We start from the raw sequence: 23,485 nt of genomic DNA on the forward strand, positions 1-23,485 counted from the left end.
GGCCACCTCACTCCCTTGGGCGGAGTTGCTGACAGACAGACAGGAAGTCTCTCCTACCTCAGCCACAGGAGCGCTAGCCAATCAGCGGTTGGGAGCCTGGAAAGGCATGGGGCCAAGCTAGAAGTGGCTAATGGGGGCAGAAGGGCGAGTGGCGTGGTGCGGTGGCAGAGGTAAGATGGCGGTGGTGCTTACTTTACATCTTTCCAGTTAGGCTGCTGTCTTGCCCCTTCTGGCCCCTCCGAGCTGCTACTCTGTCTCGATCAGCGCTGGGGTTGCTTTCCTTCTACAGGCTTCCCGGACCCAGACTGTATGGTGCCCACTGCCCAGAGCCTTAGCCAGGGCAGGGACCGGCCAGGGGAGGGACTGCAGGAGGTTGGCCAGCCACCAGCCATGGGAGGTTGGCTGTGGGAGCACACTGACCACCAGGGGGCAGCTCCTGTGTTGAGCGTCTGCCCCCTGGTCATCAGTGCACATCATAGCGACCAGTGATTTTAGTCGTTCCGGTTGTTTGGTCATAACGGCCACTTAGGCTTTTATAGATAGATAGATAGATAGATAGATAGATAGATAGATAGATAGATAGATAATAAAAGCCTAACATGCTAAGTGTCTGACTGTTCGACCAGTCGCTATGACGTACACTGACCACCAGGGGGCAGACGCGCCAACTACAGGTTAGCTTGTTGCTGGGGCCCAGCTGATCAGGACTGGGCGAGATGGGCTGGACATGCTCTGGAGCCCTCCCACGGTCCCTCCCCAGCCCCGACTGTGCACTGGTGAGGTCCCTCGGTGTGGCTTGCGCCCTCTCACAATCCGGGACCCCTCGGGGGATGTTGGAGAGCTGGTTTCAGCCCGATCCCCACAGGCCAGGCCGAGGGACCCCACCAGTGCATGATTCCATGCACTGGGCCTCTAGTAAGGTAATAAAGGAGAGAGACTTATGTCTTCAAATACTTGGTAGGGTGCCAGAAAAACTGTTACAGATAAGAGGCTACATCATTATTGCCATTTTTATTTTTTGTGCCTGTGTTCTTTTTTCCCTTTTTTCTTCTTTTTACACCAGTCCCTTTAGCATTTCTTGCATTGGATTTATGGTATAACTATAGACAAAGTTCCTACTCTTATGCAGCTAAGTCATATGATCTACTATTTCATCAAATTGAAGACATAATCATTACTATTTTATAAAACACTAAGAAAGAAAAAAAAACACTAGCACTTGAAACTATATCAATTTAAGATGTATCCCAACTCTGAGAAGTTGCGCCTCAGAAGAGATGAAATAGAGTAGTACAAAGTTACTCAAACTTGAGATATAAATTATTTTTTTTATTTTTTAAATACATATTTTTATTGATCTCAGAGAGGAAAGGAAAGAGAGAGGAACATCCATGATGAGAGAAAATCATGGATCGGCTGCCTCCTGCACGCCCCCCACTGGGGATCAAGCCCACAACCCGGACATGTGCCCTGACGGGGAATTGAACAGTGACCTTCTGGTTCAGAGGTCAACACTCAATCACTGAGCCATGCCGGCCAAGCTAAATTCTTTTTAAAGAAACATACTTCTATGCTCATGAGTCCCCAGAGTAGATTTATTTTTTATTATAAAGTTACTTATTAGGGAAAATGATAGAAACAAATACAAGTAATAATAAAATAGATCTGTAAAAACAGGGAAACAACCAAGTTTTTCTTACAGTATGGATTTAGTAGTAGGGCATGATGGTAATACTCTCAGCAGTTAAAGATACAAAACATCCCTGGCCAGTGTTGCTCATTGTTTAGAGCAGTGGTGGGCAAACTGCGGCTCGTGAGCCACATGCGGCTCTTTTGCCCCTTGAGTGTGGCTCTTCCTAAGCCTTAGGAGTACCCTAATTAAGTTAATAACAATGTACCTACCTATACAGTTTAAGTTTAAAAAATTTGGCTCTCAAAAGAAATTTCAATCGTTGTACTGTTGATATTTGGCTCTGTTGACTAATGAGTTTCCCGACCACTGGTTTAGAGTATCCACCTGAGCACCGAAGGGTCACAGGTTCGATTGGTGTTTCTCTTTCTCTCTCTCTCTTCCCCCCCCCCTCTCTCTCTAAATAAGTAATCTTTTAAAATAATAATTTCAAGGTTTCTAAATTTATTAAAATTTTTCAAGAAACAAAAAACTTTAAAAAAGAAATAAAAAATTAATCATATTAAAATTATTTTATAGTATCTCAGCACCATTTTTTTTTAAAGGAAGGCTATCCAGAATTAGTCTGAATTTTAAGGTCAAGCTATCATGAAATTAAATGCTTACCACAGATAAAGAAATATATTTTTTTTTAAAAAAGATAATTAAAATATAACCAATCACTTCAAAAAATTAGATTTACACTTTTGCTGCTAATTGTGGCAGAACAACTAAGGTGAACTATCTCTGATTTACAAGTATAAACTACAATATTTCGTGTTTATTATGCAATCTAATACTTCAGATCATTCTACTGTCCTACTATCACTAACTAGTCTACTTAAATTTAATTTGCACATGGTAAGAATAAGAATCACAGTCATACATTACAACTTAAAAGAAAAAAATTCATACAAAGAAAGAAAATATAAAAATATTAGAGGAATCCACAGGCAGCAAAATCTCAGACATATGCCGAAGCAATATCTTCACCGATACAGCTCCTACAGCACTGGAAACTAAAGAGAAAATAAACAAATGGGACTACATCAAAATAAAAAGCTTCTGCACAGCAGAAGAAACCACCAACAAAACAACAAAAAAGCCCACTGCATGGGAGAACATATTTGCCAATGTTATCACCAATAGCGTTTAATCTCCAACATTTACAGGGACCTCATACAACTTAACAAAAGGAAGATAAACAACCCAATCAAAAAATGGGCAACAGACCTAAATAGATACTTTTCAAAAGAGAACATAAGGAAGGCCAAGAGACATATGAAAACATGCTCAAAGTCACTAATCATCCGAGAGATGCAAATCAAAATAACAATGCAGTACCATCTCACATCTGTCAGATGGCTATCATCAACGAATCGACAAATGACAAGTGCTGGCGAGGATGCAGAGAAAAAGGAACCCTCATGCACTGCTGGTGGGAATGCAGACTGGTGCAGCCACTGTGGAGAACAGTATGGAGTTTCCTCAAAAAACTAAAAATGGAACTCCCATTTGACCCAGTGATACCACTTCTAGGAATATATCCCAAGAAACTAGAAACACCAATCAGAAAGGACACATGCACCCCTATGTTCATTGCAGCACAATTTACCATAGCTAAGATTTGGAAACAGCCTAAGTGCCCACCAGCAGATGAGTGGATTAAAAAACTGTGGTACATCTACACAGTGGAATACTACACTGCGGTAAAAAAAGAAGGAATTCTTACCATTTGCAACAGCATGGATGGAACTGGAGAGCATTATGCTACGCAAAATATGTCAGTCAGAGAAAGATAAATATCACATGATCTCACTCATTTGTGGAATATAATGAACAACATAAACTGATGAACAAAAACAAATCCAGAGACAGAGAAGCATCGATCAGACTGTCAAACCTCAGAGGGAAGGTAGGGGAGGGTGGGGGTAAAGGGGAGACATCAACCAAGGGACTTATATGCATGCATTTATATTAGACTTATGCCTAACCAATGGACACAGACACCAGGGGGGTGAGGGCATGAGTGGAGGGAGGAGGGGAGGGGGCAATGGGGGAATAAGGACACATATGTAATTCCTTAATCAATAAAGAAAAAAGAAAAATGAAAGAAAACAAAAAAGGAAAGAAAGAAGACAGAGATAAAGTAACTCTAGTCACCTCCTCTTCATTCTCATCCTCTTCCTCAAATGTATGTTTCAACACAATTTCATTCCTTTCTTCTGTAATTCTATCATTTATATACATGTGCCTCCCAAATTTTACATTATTTTGCTTCTGCAAAGCAACACTGAAGGTTTTCTGCTGTTGTGCCTATTTGGGAAAAAGAAAAATTCAGATTATTTCAAAATTTATTATGGTCAAATTGGTTCAAGAATTCATTCATATTTTCCTATATTTTTGTCTGCAGGTATAGGATGTGGAGTAATATCCCATTTTTAATTTATGATCTGTGGCCTTTCTCTTCTTTTTTGAACAGCCTTGCAAGGGTTTATAATTTTATTTTAAAAGATTAAGACCCAACTTTTAACTCTGTTGATTCTCCCTAGAGTGCTTTGTTTTTTATTATATTGATTTCTATTCTTACCTTTATTATTTCTTTCTACTTACTTTTTAAAAAATTGTATTTTATTGTGGTAAGCATACTTAAGATGAGATCTACCATAAATTTTAAGTGCACATAGATTATTATATTATTTCAATATATTAATATTAACATTATGTTAATATATTAATACATTATTTTTAACTATAAGTACAATGTTGTACAGCAGACCTCTAAAGTTTATCCATCTTGCTTAACTGAAACATTATACCTGTTGATTAGTAACACCTCTTTCCCAGCTCCTTCCAGCCCCTGGTAACCACCATCCCACTCTTCAATTCTATGAATTTGACTATTTTAGATTATTTTCCTTTTTATAGACTGGGTGTAGTATTCCCTTGTATGTATATACCACAATTTCTTAAACCATTCATCTGGCAACTACTATGTGGTTGGGATTGATCCTTATAGTTAGCCAGCCTGAACAAACGGGCCAATAGCAATCAACACTCAATTACAACAGGAGGGCCCACATAAACCACAAAAGAGTCGGTCATTCCTAGAGCACCCAGCTCTGCCTCCACCTACCAGCCGCCTATTAGGCTCACTCACTTCAGTGGAGCCTCTGGAGATACTAAGGCACAGAGTTATTCTTTGATCTCTTTGGTAACCCAATCATTGTTTAATAGCATGCTATTCAGCTTCCAAGTGTTTGAATTTTTTTTTATTGTTTTTACTGTAGTTTCTTTCTAATATTATGCCATTGAGGTCTGAGAAGATGCTTGATATGATTTCAATCTTCTTGAATTTGGAGAGACTTTGCCTGTGACCCAATATGTGGTCTATCTTTAAAAATGTCCCTGCCCTTGCTGGTTTTGCTCAGTGGATAGAGCATCGGCCTGCGGACTGAAGGGTCCCGGGTTCGATTCTGGTCAAGGGCACATGCCTGGGTTGCGGGCTCAATCCTCAGTGGGGGGCATGCAGGAGGCAGCCAATCAGTGATTCTCTCTTATTGATATTCCTCTCTCTCTCTCCCTCTCCCTTCCTCTCTAAAATCAATAAAAATATATTTTTTTTAAAAAATAAAAATGTCCCATGTGCACTTGAGAACGTATATTCCATGGCTTTGGGGTGCAATGTTCTGAAGATGTCAATTAAGTCCATCTGATCTAGTGAGTCATTTAGGATTGCTGTTTCTTTGCTGATTTTTTGTCTAGAGGATTTATCCAGTGATGTCAGTGGTGTATTAATGTCCCCTACTATGACTGTATTGATATCTTCCAGAATTTTTAAGTATTTGGGTGCTCCTGCATTGGGTGCATATACGTTTACCAGGATTATAACCTCTTGTTGTATTGATCCCTTTAGTATTATGATGTGGCCTTCCTTATCTCTTGTTATGGCCTTCACTTTGAGGTCTATTTTGTCAAATATGAGTATTGCTACCCCAGCTTTTTTTTTTTTTCATTTCTATTTGCCTGGAAGATACTTTTCCATCCCTTCACTTTCAGTCTGTGTGAGTTCCTTGTTCTGAGGTGGGTCTCTTGTAGACAGCACATACATGGGTCATGTTTTCTTATCCATTCAGCCACTTGATATCTTTTGATTGGAGCATTTAGTCCACTTATGTTTAAAGTTATTATTGACAGGTACCTGTTTGTAGCCATTTTTATTTTGTGCCTGTGTTCTTTCTTCCCTTTTTATTTCTTCTTTTTATACCAGTCCCTTTAGCACTTCTTGCATTGCTGGCTTGGTGGTGATAAACTTCTTTAGCCTCTTTTTGTCTATGAAGCTCCTTATTTCCCCTTCAATTTTGAATGATAGCCTCTTGGATTCAGTCCCTTGCTTTGCATCACTTTGTAAACTTCCTTCCATTCCTTTTTGGCTGATGTGTTTCTGTTGAGAAATCATTTGATAATATAATGGGAGATCCCTTGTACATAACTTTCTGTCTCTCTCTTGCAGCCTTTAAGATTCTCTCTTTGTCCTGAACATTTGCCATCATAATTATGACATGTCTTGGTGTGGGCCTTTTCAGGCTCATCTTGTTTGGGACTCTCCGTGCTTGTGTGACTTTTTTCGTCCCAACATCAGGGAATTTTCTGACATTATTTCATCAAATAGGTTTTCTAACCCTTGTTCTTCTTCCTGTCATTCTGGCACCCTTATTATTCATATGTTGCTTTGTTTCATGTTGTCCCAAAGCTCCCTTAGGCTCTCCTCCTGTTTTTTAAATTTTTTTCTCCAATTGCAATTCAGTTTGGGTGTGTTTTGCTTCCCTATCTTCTAATTTGCTAATTCGGTCCTCTGCTTCTCCTAGCCTACTGTTGAAACTTTCCATAGTGTTTTTTTATTGCAGCTATATCACTCTTTATCTCTTCTTATATCTTACATAAGTTGTTGATTTTTTTCATACATCCAGTTGATGAAATGTATGACCCTTATTCTGAATTCTTTTTCTGATATATTGCATGCCTCCGTTTCACTTAGCTCCTTTTCTGGCGATTCCTCCTTTTCTTTCCTTTAGGGGTTTCTTTGCCTTCCAATTTTTGCTCTCACTGAAGGATCTAGGTGCCAAGTCGTACAGGGGCTGCTCCTCGGGCGGCAGCGGCTCCCTGGGTGGCGGCTACTCCTTGGGTAGTCATGGCAGAAGCTGCTCCTCAATTGGTGGCAGCTCCTCTGGTGGGCACTGCTCACAGCAGTGATGGCTCCTCTGGGTGGCGAGGCGGGCTGCTCTCACGGCTTCTGCTCCTCGGATTGGGGCAGGCTGCTCACAAGACTGCTGCTCCTCAGACAGGGGCAGGCTCTGCACAGCTGTCTGTGCGCAGCTGTCTGTGCACAGCTGCTGCTCCTTTGACAGGGCAGGCAGTTCGTGAAGCTGCTGCTCCTTGGACGGGGGCGGGCTGCGCGTGGCTTCTGCTCCTTATACAGGGGCAGGCTGCTGGTGAGGCTGATGCTTCTCATACAGGGACAGGCTGCATGCAGCTGTTGCTCCTTGGAGGGGGGCCGGCTGCTCACAAGGCTGCTGCTCCTCGGATGGGGGCGGGCTGTGCGTGGCTGCTGCTCAGAAGTCAGTTTATTGCTATGAGGATGTGTTCCACCCAAGAAAGATGATATCTGGGGTGTGGGAGAGTGACTCAGCACAAGGATCCTGGCAGCTGTCCCTTCTGCTCTCTCCCCAGAGCCATAAACCCCAGTCTCTTCTCATGTGACTCTAGTCTTCTCCAGCTTCCCCTCTGCCAGACCTCAGGGTGAATGGCTGCAAAAGAGTTTTTGCACATTGACCCTTGAAGAGGGTGCCTATGTATCTAGCAGACTCCCATCTCTCCCTGGCATACATAATCACTGATTTTCACATCCAGATGTTATGTGGTCACCTCTTCATGGCTCTGGTGCTCTGGGCTGGAGAGCCCAACATGGGGTTGAGACCCCACGCTCCTCAGGGAGAACCTTTGCAGCTGAGATATCCCAACGAGATCTCATCTACTGCCCTGGGGAGCTAGCCCTTTTCATCTCCCTGCCCTTCCTACTAATCTGCTGTGGCTTCTTCTATAAATCCTTGACTATAAGATTTCTGTTCAGCCGAAACCGGTTTGGCTCAGTGGATAGAGCATCGGCCTGTGGACTGAAGGGTCTCAGGTTCGATTCCGGTCAAGGGCATGTGCCTGGGTTGCGGGCATATTCCCAGTGGGAGATGTGCAGGAGGCAGCTGATCGATGTTTCTCTCTCATCGATGTTTCTAACTCTCTATCTCTCTCCCTTCCTCTCTGTAAAAAATCAATAAAATATATTTTTTTTAAAAAAGATTTCTGTTCAACTATTCTTCGATTGGTTATTCAAGTTGATTGTTCTATATTTTTAGCTGTAATTTCAGTTTGGTCCTGGGAAGAGGTGAGTGTAGCTTCCACTTACTCTACCGCCATCTTGTATCTCTTGCCAATTTCTCCACATTCTTTCCAACACTTGTTTACTTGTTCTCTCTCTCTCTCTCTCTCTCTCTCTCTCTCTCTCTCTCTCTCTCTCTCTCTCTCTCTCTCTCTCTCCCATCCTGACAGGTGTGAGGTGACATCCCATTGTGATTTTATTTTGCATTTCCCTGAGGTAAGTGATGCTGACATGTTCCCATATACCTGTTGGCCATTTGTATGTCTACTTTAAAAAAAACACGTCAATTGCCCTGGCCAGTTTGGCTCAGTAGTTAGACTGTCAGCCCAAGGACCAAAGTTTCATGTTTTTTGATTTCCCGTCAAGAGTATACACCTCAGCTACAGATTTGATCCCTGGCCCTGGTTGAGATACAAGCAGGAAGCAACCAATCAATGTGTCTCTCTCATGTTGATGACTTTCGATCTCTCTCTCTCTCTCTTCCTCCCTCCCTCCCTCCCTTCCTCTTCCCTCCCTTCCACTCTGTCTAAAAATCAGTGGGAAAATATCCTCAGATGAGGATTTAAAAAATAGTCTATTCAAGTCCTTAGACCATTTTTAAAATCAGATGATTAGATTCTTTACTCTTGAGTTGTAAGAGTTCCTTACATATTTTGGAGATTAATCCCTAATGAAATATATAGGTTGCAAACATTTTCTTCCATTCTATAGATGGCCTTTTCATTCTGATAATTGTTTCCTTTGCTGTACAGAAGCATAATGGCTGGGAGATTTATATATACTGTCACACATGTCAGTAATGCATTCTTTTTCATTGCTAAGTAATATTCCATTTTATGAGTATAGCACAATTTGTTTATCCATTCTCCTTAGGCTGTTGCCAGTTTTTAGCCAACTGTAAATAAAGATACTATGAGCATCATGAGAACATGTTTTCATTTCTCATTGGTAAATAACTAGGAGAGGAAATGCTGACTCAAAAGTAGGTACATTAACTTTATAACTGCCAAATCTTTTCCCATTGCTTGTCTTTTTATTATTGAGCTGTAGGAGTTTATTCCAGATAATACTTTCAATTTGTTTTAAAGAGAGAGCAATTTAGAACCTTAACATAAAAAGGCTGCCACTTTTCAGCTAATTTTATACCAAATTTGACTGGTGGCAAAAGTTAATGTAACACCACATAGATGGGGAACACTGCTAAGGAATCAGATAGTATGTCAAGTTAAACAAGGAATAACCACAATTCAAAAGAAGACTCTAGTGAATCCATTCTAAACAGGAACCAGGAAAAATGACAAAAGGATACAACTAAACAAAAATAAGCATTTCATGGACGTAAAGAAAGTAAACTTTGAATATATTCTATAACCTAGATTATTAAATAATTAAATTAAATTTCAAAAAAATTTAACCTCACCTGTTTCATTGCTGCTTCACCTATTTTATTAGAATGTTTTCGAATGCTTTCCAAAAAGTCTTTGAGATCAGACATAGAGATTTCTTTAATATCCTCACGGAGTTTAGGAAGATTTTCTATCATTAGCTGACAAAACCGGTATTGACTAACCCGGGGAAAATAAACATTCTCTAATTGTTCCATAGTTTTTAGAGCAGAGTAATACCTGTGAGAAGTTAAAAAGAAAACTCTATAAAGTTCTTATTACATTAATTTTACAAATAATCAATCTAACACTCCCATCAAAAAAGTCAGGTATAAGTAAAACAAACATTTATTTTTATTTACTAAGAAGCACAAACTATAAATCATAAGAATAAGCTACAAGCTGAAAATTCATGGCTTATACACTAACATACAACTTCATTTCACTTCATCCAAATTATATAACATCACAAGCATTATAGTCATCACTATATCTAAACGTATAATAATTATAAATTTTTAAATTAGAATATTTAGTTGATAGGTGATTTCATTAATATCTCTCCCATCAACACACCATCACCATCCAAAAATACAAAGCACAGATTTAATTTAAAGTAAAATATATTTTAAGGAATTAAAAAAAAAGTAACTAAGACAATTAGAAATAATATTGTGTCACACAAAAAAATAAAAAACCACTGGCAGAGTGATTTTTTTTTCCATTTCAACAAATACTGAATGCCTATTACTTAGTAGGCACTGGTGGCATGCTGGATATGCAGCAATTAGTAAAGTATAGCTTATGCCCTAGAAAAACTAATATATAATTTCATATACATCAATTTTCTCTAGACTTCTATAAGACAGATATCTACGGCAGATTATTACTATTAGATGAGAAAACTGAAACACAGAAAAAGGATATATAATTTGGTCAAGATACTAAAATTAATAATAGGACTCGAACTTTCCAAAATTGTCAATATCCTGCAATAATATTCACCACCAAAATCCATTTAAGAGTAGGTAGAGGATTTCTAAATTAATTAATTAATATTCTATGCCTTTCCAGTGATTTAGATATTAAAAAGAGAAAAGGCACTATCGAAAAACAAACCAGAAAGTAATATATATGCAAACTAAAAAAAAGAAGGTTGAAAAGCTACTTAAAGATATTTATTGGTTTTTTTAGCTTATATATTCTCAAAGGTAGAGTATATTTTGCAAATTGTCACAAAATTGTACCACTAATTTAAAAATTACACCTAAATTTTATTGTAGTAATTTAAAGTCACTAGAATTGTTATAATATAAATAATATTACTTAAATATATATATGTCTGTGTGTGTGTATATATAGATATGTGTGTGTATATATATATATTTGGCCCTAGCCGCTTTGCCTCAGTGAACAGAGTGTCGGTCTGCGGACCAAAGGATCCAAGGTTCAATTCCAGTCAAGGGCATGTACCTTAGTTGCAAGCTCCTCCCGAGCCTGGGCCCTGGTCAAGGCTTACACAGGAGGCAACCATTGTGCAGGAGGCAACCAAACAATGTGTTTCTCTCACATTGATGTTTCTCCCTGTCTTTCCCTCTCTCTTCCACTCTCCCTAAAAATCAATGGAAATATATCCTTGGTTGAGGATTAACAACAACAACAAAGAAAACAAACAAATATATATATATATATATATATATATATATATATATATATATACACACACACATACACTAGAGGCCCAGTGCACGAATTCGTGCATGGGTGGGGTCCCTCGGCCTGGTCAGCGATCAGGGCCGATTGGGGCCATCTCGCCCAGTCCCGATTGGGGCCGGCCGGAGGGAGGGACCGCAGGAGACTGGCTGGCCGCGGGAGGTTGGCTGTGGGAGTGCACTGACCACCAGGGGCAGCTCCTGCGTTGAGTGTCTGCCCCCTGGTGGTCAGTGCATATCATAGCTACCAACAGGTCATCTGGTCAAAACAGTCGCTTAGGCTTTTATGTATATACTAGAGGCCCGGTGCACAAAAATTTGTACACTCGGAGGGAAGGGGGTCCCTCAGCCCGGCCTGTGCCCTCTCGCAGTCTGGGACCCCTCGGGAGATAACGACCTGCTGGCTTAGGCCTGCTCCTGGGAGGCAGAGGGCAGGCCCAATCCCTTGGTGCAGCCCCTGGTCGGGCTCAGAGCAGGGCCGATTGGAGAGTTGGGGCGCTGCCCCTGTCATGCACAGAGCAGGGCGATCGGGAGGTTGCGATGCCACCCTCAGTCACACTCAGGGTAGGGCTGATTGGGGGGTTGGGGCACCACCCCCTGTCACACTCAAGGCAGGGTCGATGGGGAGGTTGCGGCGCCACCCCCTGTCACGCACAGAGCAGGACCAATCAGGGGGTTGGGGCGCTGCCCCCTTTCACTCACAGAGTAGGGCCCATGAGGGGGGTTGGGGCTCCTTACCTGTCACGCACAGAGCAGGGCCCATCAGGGGGTTGGGGAGCTCTCCCCTGTCATGCACAGAGCAGGGCCCATCAGGGGGGTTGGGGCTCCATACCCTGTCACTCACAGAGCAGGGTTGATCAGGGGGTTTGGGAGCTCCCCCCTGTCATGCACAGAGCAGGGCAGATCAGGGGGTTGGGGAGCTCCCCCGTCACTCACAGTGTAGGGCCGATAGGGGAGTTGGGGCACCGCCCCCTGTCACACACAGAGCAGGTGGATCAGGGGGTTGGGGTGCCACACCCTGTCACACTCAGGGCAGGGCCAATGGGGAGGTTATGGCTCTACCCCATCACACAAAGAGCAGGGCCCATGGGCGGGCTGGGGGGGTGCCACACTCTGTAACACACAGAGCCGCAGGGTGATCAGGGGGTTGGGGAGCTCCCCCCTATCAGGCACAGAGCAGGGCTGATCAGGAGGTTGGGGCGCCTTCCCCTGTCACGAGCAGAGCAGGGCTGATAGGGAGGTTGTGGTCCCACCCCCTGTCACACACAGAGCCGCAGGGCGATCAGGGGGTTTGGGCGCTGCCCCCTGTCACGCTGATTCCAGTGCCGGGAGGCCTCGCAGCTCCGCTGATCCCGGTGCTGGGAGGCATATTACCCTTTTACTATATAGGATAGAGGCCTGGTGCATGTGTGGGGGCCGGCTGGTTTGCCCTGAAGGGTGTCCTGGATCAGAGTGGGAGTCCCCACTGGGGTGCCTGGCCAGTCTGGGTGAGGGGCTGAGGGCTGTTTTCAGGCTGGCAGGTGACGGAAGCTCCCAACCACTCCTTTTTTTCTTTTTTTTTATTCTGGGCCAGCTTTAGCTCTGAGGCTCCAGCTCTTAGGCCTCCGCTCCTGAAAGCAGGTATCTGGTTTGTTTCGGTTCTATAATCGAAACAATGTATAACTCCAGCTCTGAGATCCCAGCTCGCTGAAAGCAGGTTTCTGGGGTTTTGTTTAGCTTCTATATTTGTTACAATGTTTGAAACTGCAGGCTCAGAGGCCGGCAAGGCAGGCGGGGAACATTGGAGTCCTCTGTCACTGAAGCAAGCAAGCCTCATGTTAGTTTCAAACTGCCTGGCTGCCGGCCGCCATCTTGGCTGGCAATTAATTTGCATATCACCCTGATTAGCCAATGGGAAGGGTAGCGGTCGTATGCTAATTACCATGTTTCTCTTTTATTAGATAGGATGTAGATATATAGATATATTTGGTCAGAAATTAACACATTTAGGTGAAGGTATTAAGAAGTAACAATTGGTATGGGGATGTAAAATATACCATAAGGAATATAGTCAATAATATTGTAATAACTATGTATGGTGTCAGATGGTGATTTATTAGGGTGATCACTCCATTAGTTAGATAAATGTCTAATCACTATGCTGTACAGCTGAAACTAATATAATATTGCATCCAACTGTAATTAAAAAATAAAAAAAATATTTAAAAATAAATTTTTCATCTTTAAAACAGGTTAAGCAGTACACCTAATGTTTCTATGGCAATTAATAAACTACTTCAAATTATTTTTACTTTTCATTTGTAATTTATGCATTTGTGTTATAAAACAGAACATGAACTACACTAGCCCAGATTGTCAAAATATAACTACCCATACTTTGCTTTCATCTGTGGACTTACAATACATACTTAGTCTGTGATCTTATGGTCAATGTTGGTAAATTAATCAATATTTTTTCATTCCTGTTCCCAGTTGTCTATTTATCCCTCATCAATATGATCAATCTTTCATATCATTTACATAGGGTAAGGATCCACAAATGAATGGCTAAGAACTGCTTTACTGAATGACCCTGATGAGCAAACTGGATGAACAAAGCATAGAAGCAAACTTCACATGATCCACTATAATTTACATTATAGTTTAAACATGCCTTCAAGTAAGTTTAAACATGCCTTCAAGTAATTTTTTAAAAAGGGATTCTTATTAAAAGCAATTAGGAAAGAAGCCAACTCACCTTTTTGCACTCATCTGTTCTTTTAGCTTAGTGTACATTTCCAGCACTGCAGTTAAAAATATAACTCATTTTAGCTTTCAAATTAAAAATAATTTTTGAGAGATGAAAATAATAAAGGAAGGCATCAGCATATTATAAATTCATTAATTTTTTCTATAGTTTGATTTAGGCTTACATTTTCAAATAAAATTTTATACTTAGAGTAAATAAAAACATTTTAATTTCTACATATGTTAAACATTATATGTATTATTACATTTTATTAAACTTGGAACACTTGCATATGCTGACACCTATAATTGAGACATTAACCTACTAACAAATACTCTATTCAGAAACTTACTAATATAATATCTCTTCCCTGCAGGGGAACAGAAAGTTTGGACTTTAGTTATTCAGAGAAAGCTGAATGACAGTGAGATTGATTTTCATTCAATATACCAATAAGATAGCACAACTGTGTTATACCTCATTAAACAAAATTTTACAAAAATATCCAAAAGAAAGAGACACCTCAAAAGCTTATAGCAGACAATGAATTATGACAAAGGCATAAATAAACATAAAGCATCTTCCTTTGTTTTATCATTTCTATCAAAGGTTCAGAAATGCAGTTATTCAATAAAGCTGTTATAAGCTTCAGCAAGATGACATACCATTCATCCTTAATAGAATTTCCAAGTATAAAGTGAGTGAATATATTATTATTAGCTCATCAAGCCACCTCCAAATTTCCTAGACCAAAGAGATAGACATTTTTTTTCCAGATTTTTCTATAGTTTTATGGCTACCCTCAGGGATCTTCAAGTTTATAAAAGATTTTGTTTACCTCTCTGAAACCCGTAAAAACTGCAAAGGTGGCTATAGTGAACCTGTCCTAATTCTACAGACTCTATGTATATTACAATCATAGCCCCTATACATAATGCAATATTTTTTACATTTCAAACCAAAACATATACCTGGGAAAGAGCCTAAAACTGCTGCTACAAGTATAAACTTGCTTTGAAATCTGTTTTATCTCAACAATTTAGGTAAATTTCATATCTATCTTCTAATATTTCTATATTCTTTTCATATAAAATAATACTTTCCTCAAATATAATCAAGTAAAACTAGTGCACCAGAAAAATGCATTGTTTAACCTGTGACTTCTTATATCCTCTCATACTTCTAATCTAAGGAGGAGGTAAGCAATTGTACAGTAATTGATGGCTTGTCTTTATTCAGATAAATTATCACATCCTTTAGAGCTGAGACTATGTCACTTTCAACTTTATATTTCCAATATCTACCATAATTCCTGACACAAAAAGTATTTGTAAGAAGATAATTAGATAGAAGGATATATGGGGGAAAGGAGGTAGTTCTAGACATGGCTATTAGGAATGCAATGTTTATACAACTCAGATTATACAACTCAGGAAAAGCACTGAAAGCAAAGACAGTAGCAGTAACAAAATTTTAACTCCCACTTCCCTTTACTTCTCTATTTCAAATAGCCCACTAGGTGAATAAACGGAATTCAGTTCTTTTCCATTCCATCAGTACAAATTTTTTAGGCTTATTACAATTCAGAGACAAAGCATTCAAACTTAGAGACTGTCTTCATGGCCATTTCAGTGTATCTGATGGTGACAAAAAGGTATTACTAAACATTACTATAAAGGAAATAGGTTTATTAACCCTGAAACCTCACATAATGAGCAGACATTATATTTACTCAAAGTTAATGTGCACATAGCCCTGGTCCATCAGAGATTAAACTAATTAGAATTTCAGTGATTCTATTTTTTAAAAAGCTATTCTCACAAGTCAGAAAACAATAATTATTTAGCTAATAAGATCTGCTGACAGTTTTAACATATAATTTGTATTCTAAGCTAACTTCATATTATGTATAGGGTGAAGCAAGAGTCGGTTTACAGTTGTTTATATGAAAAAATCATACAATCTTATATAATAAAAGCCTAATATGCTAAGTGTCTGGTCAACCAGTCGGCCGTTCAACCAAAGTATAATATGCTAATGATATGCTAAGGCCGCTCAACTGCTCACTATGATGTGCACTGACAACCAGGGGGCAGATGCTCCGACTGGTAGGTTAGCTTGCTGCTGGGGTCTGGCGGATCAGGATTGAGCAAGATGGGCCGGACACACCCTGGAGTCCTCCTGTGGTCCCTCTCCAGCTGGCCAACCTCCCGCGTCCCTTTGCACTGGTGGGGTCCTTCAGCCTGGCCTGTGCCCTCTTGCAATCCGGGACCCCTCGGGGGATGTCAGAGAGCTGGTTTCGGCCCGATCCCGCAGGCCAGGCCGAGGGACCACACTGGTGCACGAATTAGTGCACCAGGCCTCTAGTAATTAATAAATAAGAATAAATTCAGTGTTTTGCATACTCACTACTATAAACCTATTTTTGACCCACCCTGTATAATTATTATATACAAAGCATCTCATTCTATTTCCCAGGATATGAAGGTTCCAGTTCCTTCCTGAAAAAAAAAAAAATGCAACACTGCGTTGGATTTAATTTACTATATTAAGAAAAAGATGACATACACCTGCTTCCTTTTGTTTAAACAGGATACATCCAGGTAAAGAAAATACTGGTTAGTTTCTTTGAAATTTATTGATGTCCTGGTAATATCTGAGCCCTTACAGACAGTCAGAACCTCAGAAACCTAAAAAGTCAGTCTTTCCAAAATATAGGTGGAAAGGCAAGAATGAAGAAGGGACAAGACCTAGCATTTTGGGATGTTTTCTTACCTGATCAGCAAAATGAGACTGTGAGCAAAGCAAAACCAAGCTACTTAAGTATCAAATGGAAAACTATAGGTAAAATGATAGGCAAATTAGGACAAGGCAAGAAAATGTAATCTAAAGACACTCCCCATGGGAAAGTATTCTGAAGAATCACAAAGTTGAGGAGGGCGCAAGTGAGGCAGAAAGGAAACGGTAAGATTATAGGAGACTGACGTGACAGATCACCAAACGGGGATTTACATTATAGGAAAACTCAGGGAACAAAGTGGATAAGAAAGATAACCCTAGGCTTTTGGAGGGAACAATCACCAAATACCTGTAATTCCCATAATGAATAATGACTAAATGTTATCATTAAATTATAATTTTACCAAGCCAACATTACATTATAGACAAATTTAACTCACCTGGAAGGCACAACTGCAATTTTTCTACTACAGTTGTAATATTCCTCTGCTGAATTCTACATCGAATAATATCTTCTGTTTGGACTACCACCTTAGGAAAAAAATGTTCATATGTTTAAACGAACAGTTAAATCATATACACATATTGATACACAACAGATGTATCATTTTCTCACCTCCTTTCCAGCATCTTGAAATCTTCGGTTGGTATCAGTAACTTGGACCTTAAAAATAATTTCACCTTAGTTAGACCAATATGAATAAAACTGCCCTGATGTAACCGCTCACCCTTGTAATCAGATCATGCTTCATGAGAAACTTAGAACAAAGAAATGCAAATTCAAATTAACTCTACAGCTTGAACTTGAACTTTTGATTGAAAAGGGCTTTTAACTTCAATTACTTATGACAGTTCTTTTTAACAGATTCTGTGGCAAACTTCTCAAATTTACTCAAGATTTTTGAACTTTACTTGCTTCTCTAAGTCTGTCAAACAATTCAAATCACTGACCCAATTGACCACTGGTCCTTTTTTGATAACTTCAATGAGGTCTATGTGCCATTCACTGTCTGTAGGAAATGGTGATTGCATTTTACGGTAATTAAACATTCATACTTTGCTGAATGCAAACACTGGGTGGTTGATTAACATCAAACACAGAAATCTCAATCCACAGCAACATTTTAATGCTGCAGGTGCAGGCAAAGCTCAACCTCAAATTTTCCCACATATTAAGTGACTCATTAGGTCATCATAGTAAGGAAGCACATTCTGGTTTATTAAAAATCTCATTAATTTTTTAACAATGATGCTCAGTGACCTCATTGATGCTGTATTTGGTCATTCGTTGTCTGAACATCCTTTATATAATGGTTTTCTAATCATAACCTTTGGTAAACCAGGGTCATTCTGTCTGCTAAGCTCTCCAAATGTAAAGAAAGATAAGTAGGACAATTCTTATAACTATATATTTTGTATTCTGACTGAACAAATCCAGGTCTCATTTAATAAATAATGTTTTTTCTGTGTGGCCAAAAATGTAGACCAATTTTCTTTAAGAAAATTATACATTGCTATTAAACTAAAAAAAAGTTTCAACATTATTAAATAACTTTGAGAATATAATTACACATGGTAGTTTTTAAAGGTTTTTATATTTGTACTAATTGTCATTGCTAAAACTGCCAATGGGGCCATTCATTGTATGAAGTTTTTTAGTTTATTTCCCTGCATGGAAATAAATCCTGTTAAGTCAATGCATTACTTACTTTACCAAAAAAGGGATTACTACTGTCATTAGCATGACAACTGTGTTAACAAAGCATGAAGAGCATTCCCAATTATATACACTGATGCACTTCTTGAAAGTAGTACATTTAATAAAGGTTTGTACCATGCACTATAAACTAATACTTGAGTAATTTTTTAAAATATATTTTTATTGATTTCAGAGAGGAAGGGAGAGGGAGACAGAGACAGAAACATCAATGATGAGAGACAATTACCAACTGGCTGCCTCCCACACACCCCCCACTGGGAATCGAGCAGGCAACCAGGGCATGTGCCCTGACCAGGAATCAAACATTGACTATCTGGTTCACAGATCAATGCTCAACCACTGTGTCACGCTGGCTAGGCAACACCTGAGTAATTTAATGACAGCAAAGATAAACTGAATTTTAACATATTTCTTACCTTCAGTTTTTCTGCATCAGTCCTTACTTTAAGGAGTTCTGTAATAGCATCTACAAAACCCTGATGATGAAAATTACACATCTTTTCAATTTCCTTGTCATGATTACGGATACAATTATCTAACTTTTCCATAAACTTTTTGTGTGCATTTGGTTGGTCATCATACACAGACCTGTATGTATATAAAAAGAAAGCTAACATTAATTTCCCAATTCACCAAAATGTATTCTTTGAAACAGCTGATATCTTAACACTTATCTAAATCTTTTAACAGATAAACTAGGGTGATAGTACTGCCAGTAGTAGAAATAATTTGAGTGAAAAATATTTAATTTCTTTTTGAACATGTTAATAGTAAAAGAGCCACAGCCCTCTAGATATATCACTAGGCATCTGGAAATAAAGATATGAAGCTCAGGAGGAGTCTTTACATACAAATGTTCAAGAAAGAGTGAACGATTAAGGAATGAATGAACAAACTCCTTATTTCTACAGCATTTACTATGTGTCATGATATATTCTAAATGCTTTATATGATAACCTTCTAATCCTCACAACAAGCTTATAATGTAGGTATTATTACCCTTGCTGTGTATATATAAGTGACAGATTATATAACTGCCACATATTCTACAACTAGCAAGTCACAGCTGGGATATGAATCCTGGTGATCTGGCTCCAAGAGTTCATATTCTCAAGTACAAGGCCATATTGCAGTCACCACAATGTTCTCTAAATACGACATACACATTCCTACTGTATCTAAGCTCATGCTGTATCCACATAGAGGGCAGCCTGCCCTCACCCCGCCATACAAGAAAGGATTAACCTTGTCCAAAGAAAGGTTTGGCCCTTGCCCCCAGATCCTGGGAGGTAAGCCTTTGGAATGTCCTGCCTGATAGATGCCTTTTTTTCCTTGGGGGCCTTAAGCAATGCCAAACAGTCTATGTTAACAATATGATTTACAGTGAGTGAGGACCATGGCATCTGCTCTGGAGGGCTGGAGACTAAGGTCTGCAACACAGGCAGTGAGCCATGCCTATGTGACCAATCCCAGTAAAAATCCTGGATACCATGGCTGGGGTAAGCTTCCTTGGTTGGCAACACTCCATAAGTGCTGACACACATCATTACTGGGAGATGCAAATGCTGTCCAGACTACTCCACTGGAACAAACAACTGGAAGCTCCTGCCTGGAACTCTCCTAGACCCTGCCTTATAAGGCTGTTCTTGTGGTGAATTTTAGTCTGTATCCTTTTGCTGTTAACAAAGAGTAACTGTGAGTATAGGAGCTTTGCTAAATTCTGTGAGTCCTCCTAGTGAATTACTGAACCCAAGGGTAGTCTTGGCACCTTCCCCAAAATGCACCCCCCCCCCAATCTGTTGACCATAGTTTGAGGTTTAGTTCAAGTCCCATTTCCTCCAATAGGCCTTTGTCAATCATTTCAATGCCAAGTAATCTTTTCACGGGCAGGACAGCTAAACATATAGTCCTTTCCATTCATTCTGACATGTAATCATATATGACTTTGCATTGTAATTTAAATGTTTCAATTATATGTCATATATTTTGTTTCTCCACATAGAACATAAGCTTCTTGAGGGCAGCCTCCATGGCTTAGGTTTTTAATACATACCTATAATAGTACTAGAGAGGACAATAGAGGATAGCAGTTGTAAGTACTTGGGCTGTTAAAGAGCTAAGCTAGAACTAGGCTCTGATCTTGGGCATCTCTTTTCTACCTATACTACTTTCTCTAGTCTAGACTTGGAGCTTTAAATTTCATAAACACAGTGACACCTTCCAGGTGTACATTTCCAGCCCTGACCTCTCTTCTGAAATTCATTTCTCTCCAAGTGGATATCTGATAAGCATCTCAAATATGTATAAAATAAATTACTTTCCTATTCTCTGAAACTTGCTCCTCTCACAGTTTTCTCCCATCTCAGTAATTGCTCTAGCTCTTCTAGTTGATCAGGCAAAAAACTTTGAAATCATCACTGATTGTCCTCTTTCTCTTACCCCCACCAAAACAATCCAGCAAATCAACCTTTATTACCTCCACTGGTACCTCCCTGGGACCAAGCCGTCAACATACCTTGTCTTCAGTTTGTTCTCAACACAATAGACAGAATGATCCCATTAAAACCTAATTCGGATCCCATGTCTCTCTTCTGCTCAAAACCCCATTTTTCTTACAACAGTCCATAAAGCTCTACATAATTTTTCCCCATGTTATCTCATTGACCTCATTTCCAACTACTTATTCTTCACTTTACTTATTTCATGTTAGCAACACTGGCCTCCTTGTGGTTCCTGAAACACACCAGGCACATTCCTGTCCTATGCTTTGCCCATAGTTTCCTCTACCTGGATCACATTTCTCATGTGTGGCAGCCTCCCTCTCCTCCTTCAGTCTGTTACCCCCTTCTTTTTAAAAAATATATTTTTTTATTGATTTCAGAGACAAAGGGAGAGGGAGAGAGAGATAGAAACATCAATGAGAGAGAATCACTGATTGGCTGCCCCCTCACACTCCCTACCGGGGATCAAGCCCACAACCCAGGCATGTGCCCTGACCGGGAATCAAACTATATCCTCCTGGTTCATAGGTCAACTCTCAATTACTAAGCCACCGTGGCCAGGCTGTTACCCTCTTCTTGAGAAGGCCCTTTCTGGCTACAATATCTACATTACACACACACACACACACACACACACACACACACACACACACACACACTTCCCTGCTTTATTTTCTCTCTCTTTTTATTTTCTAAAATAAAGGAGTTACTTTGTCACTGCAACATTCTTACTACTGGAGAAATACTCTCTACTTCGCACTTCATTTTCTGTCTTCCCCTACTAGAATGTAAGTTGCATGAGTGCACAGAATGTTTGTGTTTTTTTCTCTGTTGTATATCCAGCCCTAGAATACTGCCTATTATATGAGATGCCCAATAAAAAATAATAATTCATGAAAGATGGGTTCATGGATGGATGGATGATAGATAGAATCAGAAAGAATACTTACTAGTTGTTCAACCTCAGGTAAGCTACCTGACTTCTCTAAATCTTAATTCTTTCAACAATAAAATAGCGATAAAAAAATTCTGTTATGAGGATTATTATCAGACTACTACATGGATTACAGTAAACACATGAAAAATTCTTAGCACAATAACTGACACACTGTATGTAAGTGCTCATATATATTGGCTACTAGCACAGTATGCACTTAAGAGACAGCCAAATCCTTGTAAAATGAGTGAACCCTGCTGAATAATTGAGTACTAGCTGCAAGTATCAAATATGACTAACACTCAATTATCCATTGTTAAATGAGCTGACTACCACTATCACCTGACATTTGTATGGGGCCCTTAGCATTTTTAACATCTAATACTTCATTTCTTTCTTATACCACACCAGAGAAAGTATCACTGCCTCCTTTTCACAAATGAAGAAACAAGCATAGGAATGGTAAATGACTAATGTAACCTAGTGAGTGACCAAGGCAGGACTAGAATTCCCACCTTGCACTTTTCCTACCATTAGTACATATAAAAAGAACTCTTAATTAAACAAACAATGTTGTTCCAAAGAAAAATCCATGTGCAAGAGGAAGTTTATCTAACTGACCTTGGCATCCCACAAACAAATTTTTATTTCATAATTGTGAGCAAGTATAATAGTCTTTAAGTAATAAATATATGCATTTCTGAGATTTTAAAAACATTTAATCTAATAAAAGAGAAACATGCAAATTGACCGTACCTCCACCACACCCACCAGCCCACCCACCAGACAATCAGGAGCAAATTAACCCAACTAAGATGGCGGCAGCCATGGAGCTGAAGCAAGCAGGAAGCTTGGGTTGTCCCGGGCAATGGAGGAAGCCAAGCTTCCCGCCTGCCCTGCTGGCCCTGAGCTCTGCTCAAGGCTACAAAGTTTCAATTATAGAAAATAAATAAATCCCAGATATACCTGCTTCCAGCCCACAGCCATGGCCACCCTGAAGGGACTGTGGGCAGCCTGAAAATGGCCCTCAGCCCCTCACCCAGGCTGGCCAAACCCCCATGGGGTGAGGGTCCCCGCTGGGGGGCTTGGCCAGCCTGCAAACAGCCATCAGCCCCTCACCCAGGCTGGTCAGGCACCCCAGTGGAGACCCCCACCCTGAAGGGGTGTGGCCAGCCTGAAAAGAGCGCTCAGCCCCTCATCCAGGCTGGCCAGGCACCCCAGCGGGACCCCCACCCTGATCCAGGCCACCCTTCAGGACAAACCAGCCGGCCCCCACCCATGCACCAGGCCTCTATCCTATATAATAAAAGGGTAATATGCAAATTGACCCTAACAGCAGAACCACTGGGAATGACTGGTCACTATGACACACACTGACCACCAGGGGGCAGATGCTCAATGCAGGAGCTGCCCCCTGGTGGTCAGTGCACTCCCACAGGGGGAGCTCTGCTCAGCCACAAGCCAGGCTGATGGCTGCCAGCACAGCGGTGATGGCAGGAGCCTCTCGCGCCTCCTCAGCAGGGCTAAGGATGTCTGACTGCAGCTTAGGCCTGCTCGCCGCTGGCAAGTGGACATCCCCCAAGGGCTCCCGGGCTGCTAGAGGGATGTCTAACTGTCAGCTTAGGCCTGATCCCCCGGGGAGCAGGCCTAAGCCAGCAGGT

At 40.4% G+C, this 23,485-nt stretch overlaps 1 protein-coding gene across 8 annotated transcripts in view; it reads right to left on the minus strand.

Moving 5' to 3' along the window:
• The window catches only part of EXOC6 (exocyst complex component 6), a 155,673-nt gene that overhangs the window by 99,543 nt on the left and 32,645 nt on the right, over positions 1–23,485 (minus strand). For 6 of the 8 annotated variants that reach the window (XM_036336585.1, XM_036336583.1, XM_036336584.1 and 3 more), the window contains exons 2-7: positions 18,803–18,974; positions 17,283–17,330; positions 17,107–17,197; positions 13,937–13,982; positions 9,523–9,727; positions 3,833–3,985 (exon numbers count right to left, since the gene is read on the minus strand). In XM_036336585.1, coding sequence (XP_036192478.1) covers positions 3,833–3,985; positions 9,523–9,727; positions 13,937–13,982; positions 17,107–17,197; positions 17,283–17,330; positions 18,803–18,974 — 715 coding nt within the window. Of the gene's footprint in view, positions 1–3,832; positions 3,986–9,522; positions 9,728–13,936; positions 13,983–14,592; positions 14,672–17,106; positions 17,198–17,282; positions 17,331–18,802; positions 18,975–20,874; positions 20,879–23,485 lie in introns of those variants that run through there. The other 2 variants (XM_036336586.1, XM_036336591.1) reach the window with 2 other exon arrangements.

This window comes from Myotis myotis, unplaced genomic scaffold (genome assembly GCF_014108235.1).
Source record: "Myotis myotis isolate mMyoMyo1 unplaced genomic scaffold, mMyoMyo1.p scaffold_m19_p_15, whole genome shotgun sequence".
In the NCBI taxonomy this organism is placed as follows: domain Eukaryota; kingdom Metazoa; phylum Chordata; class Mammalia; order Chiroptera; family Vespertilionidae; genus Myotis; species Myotis myotis.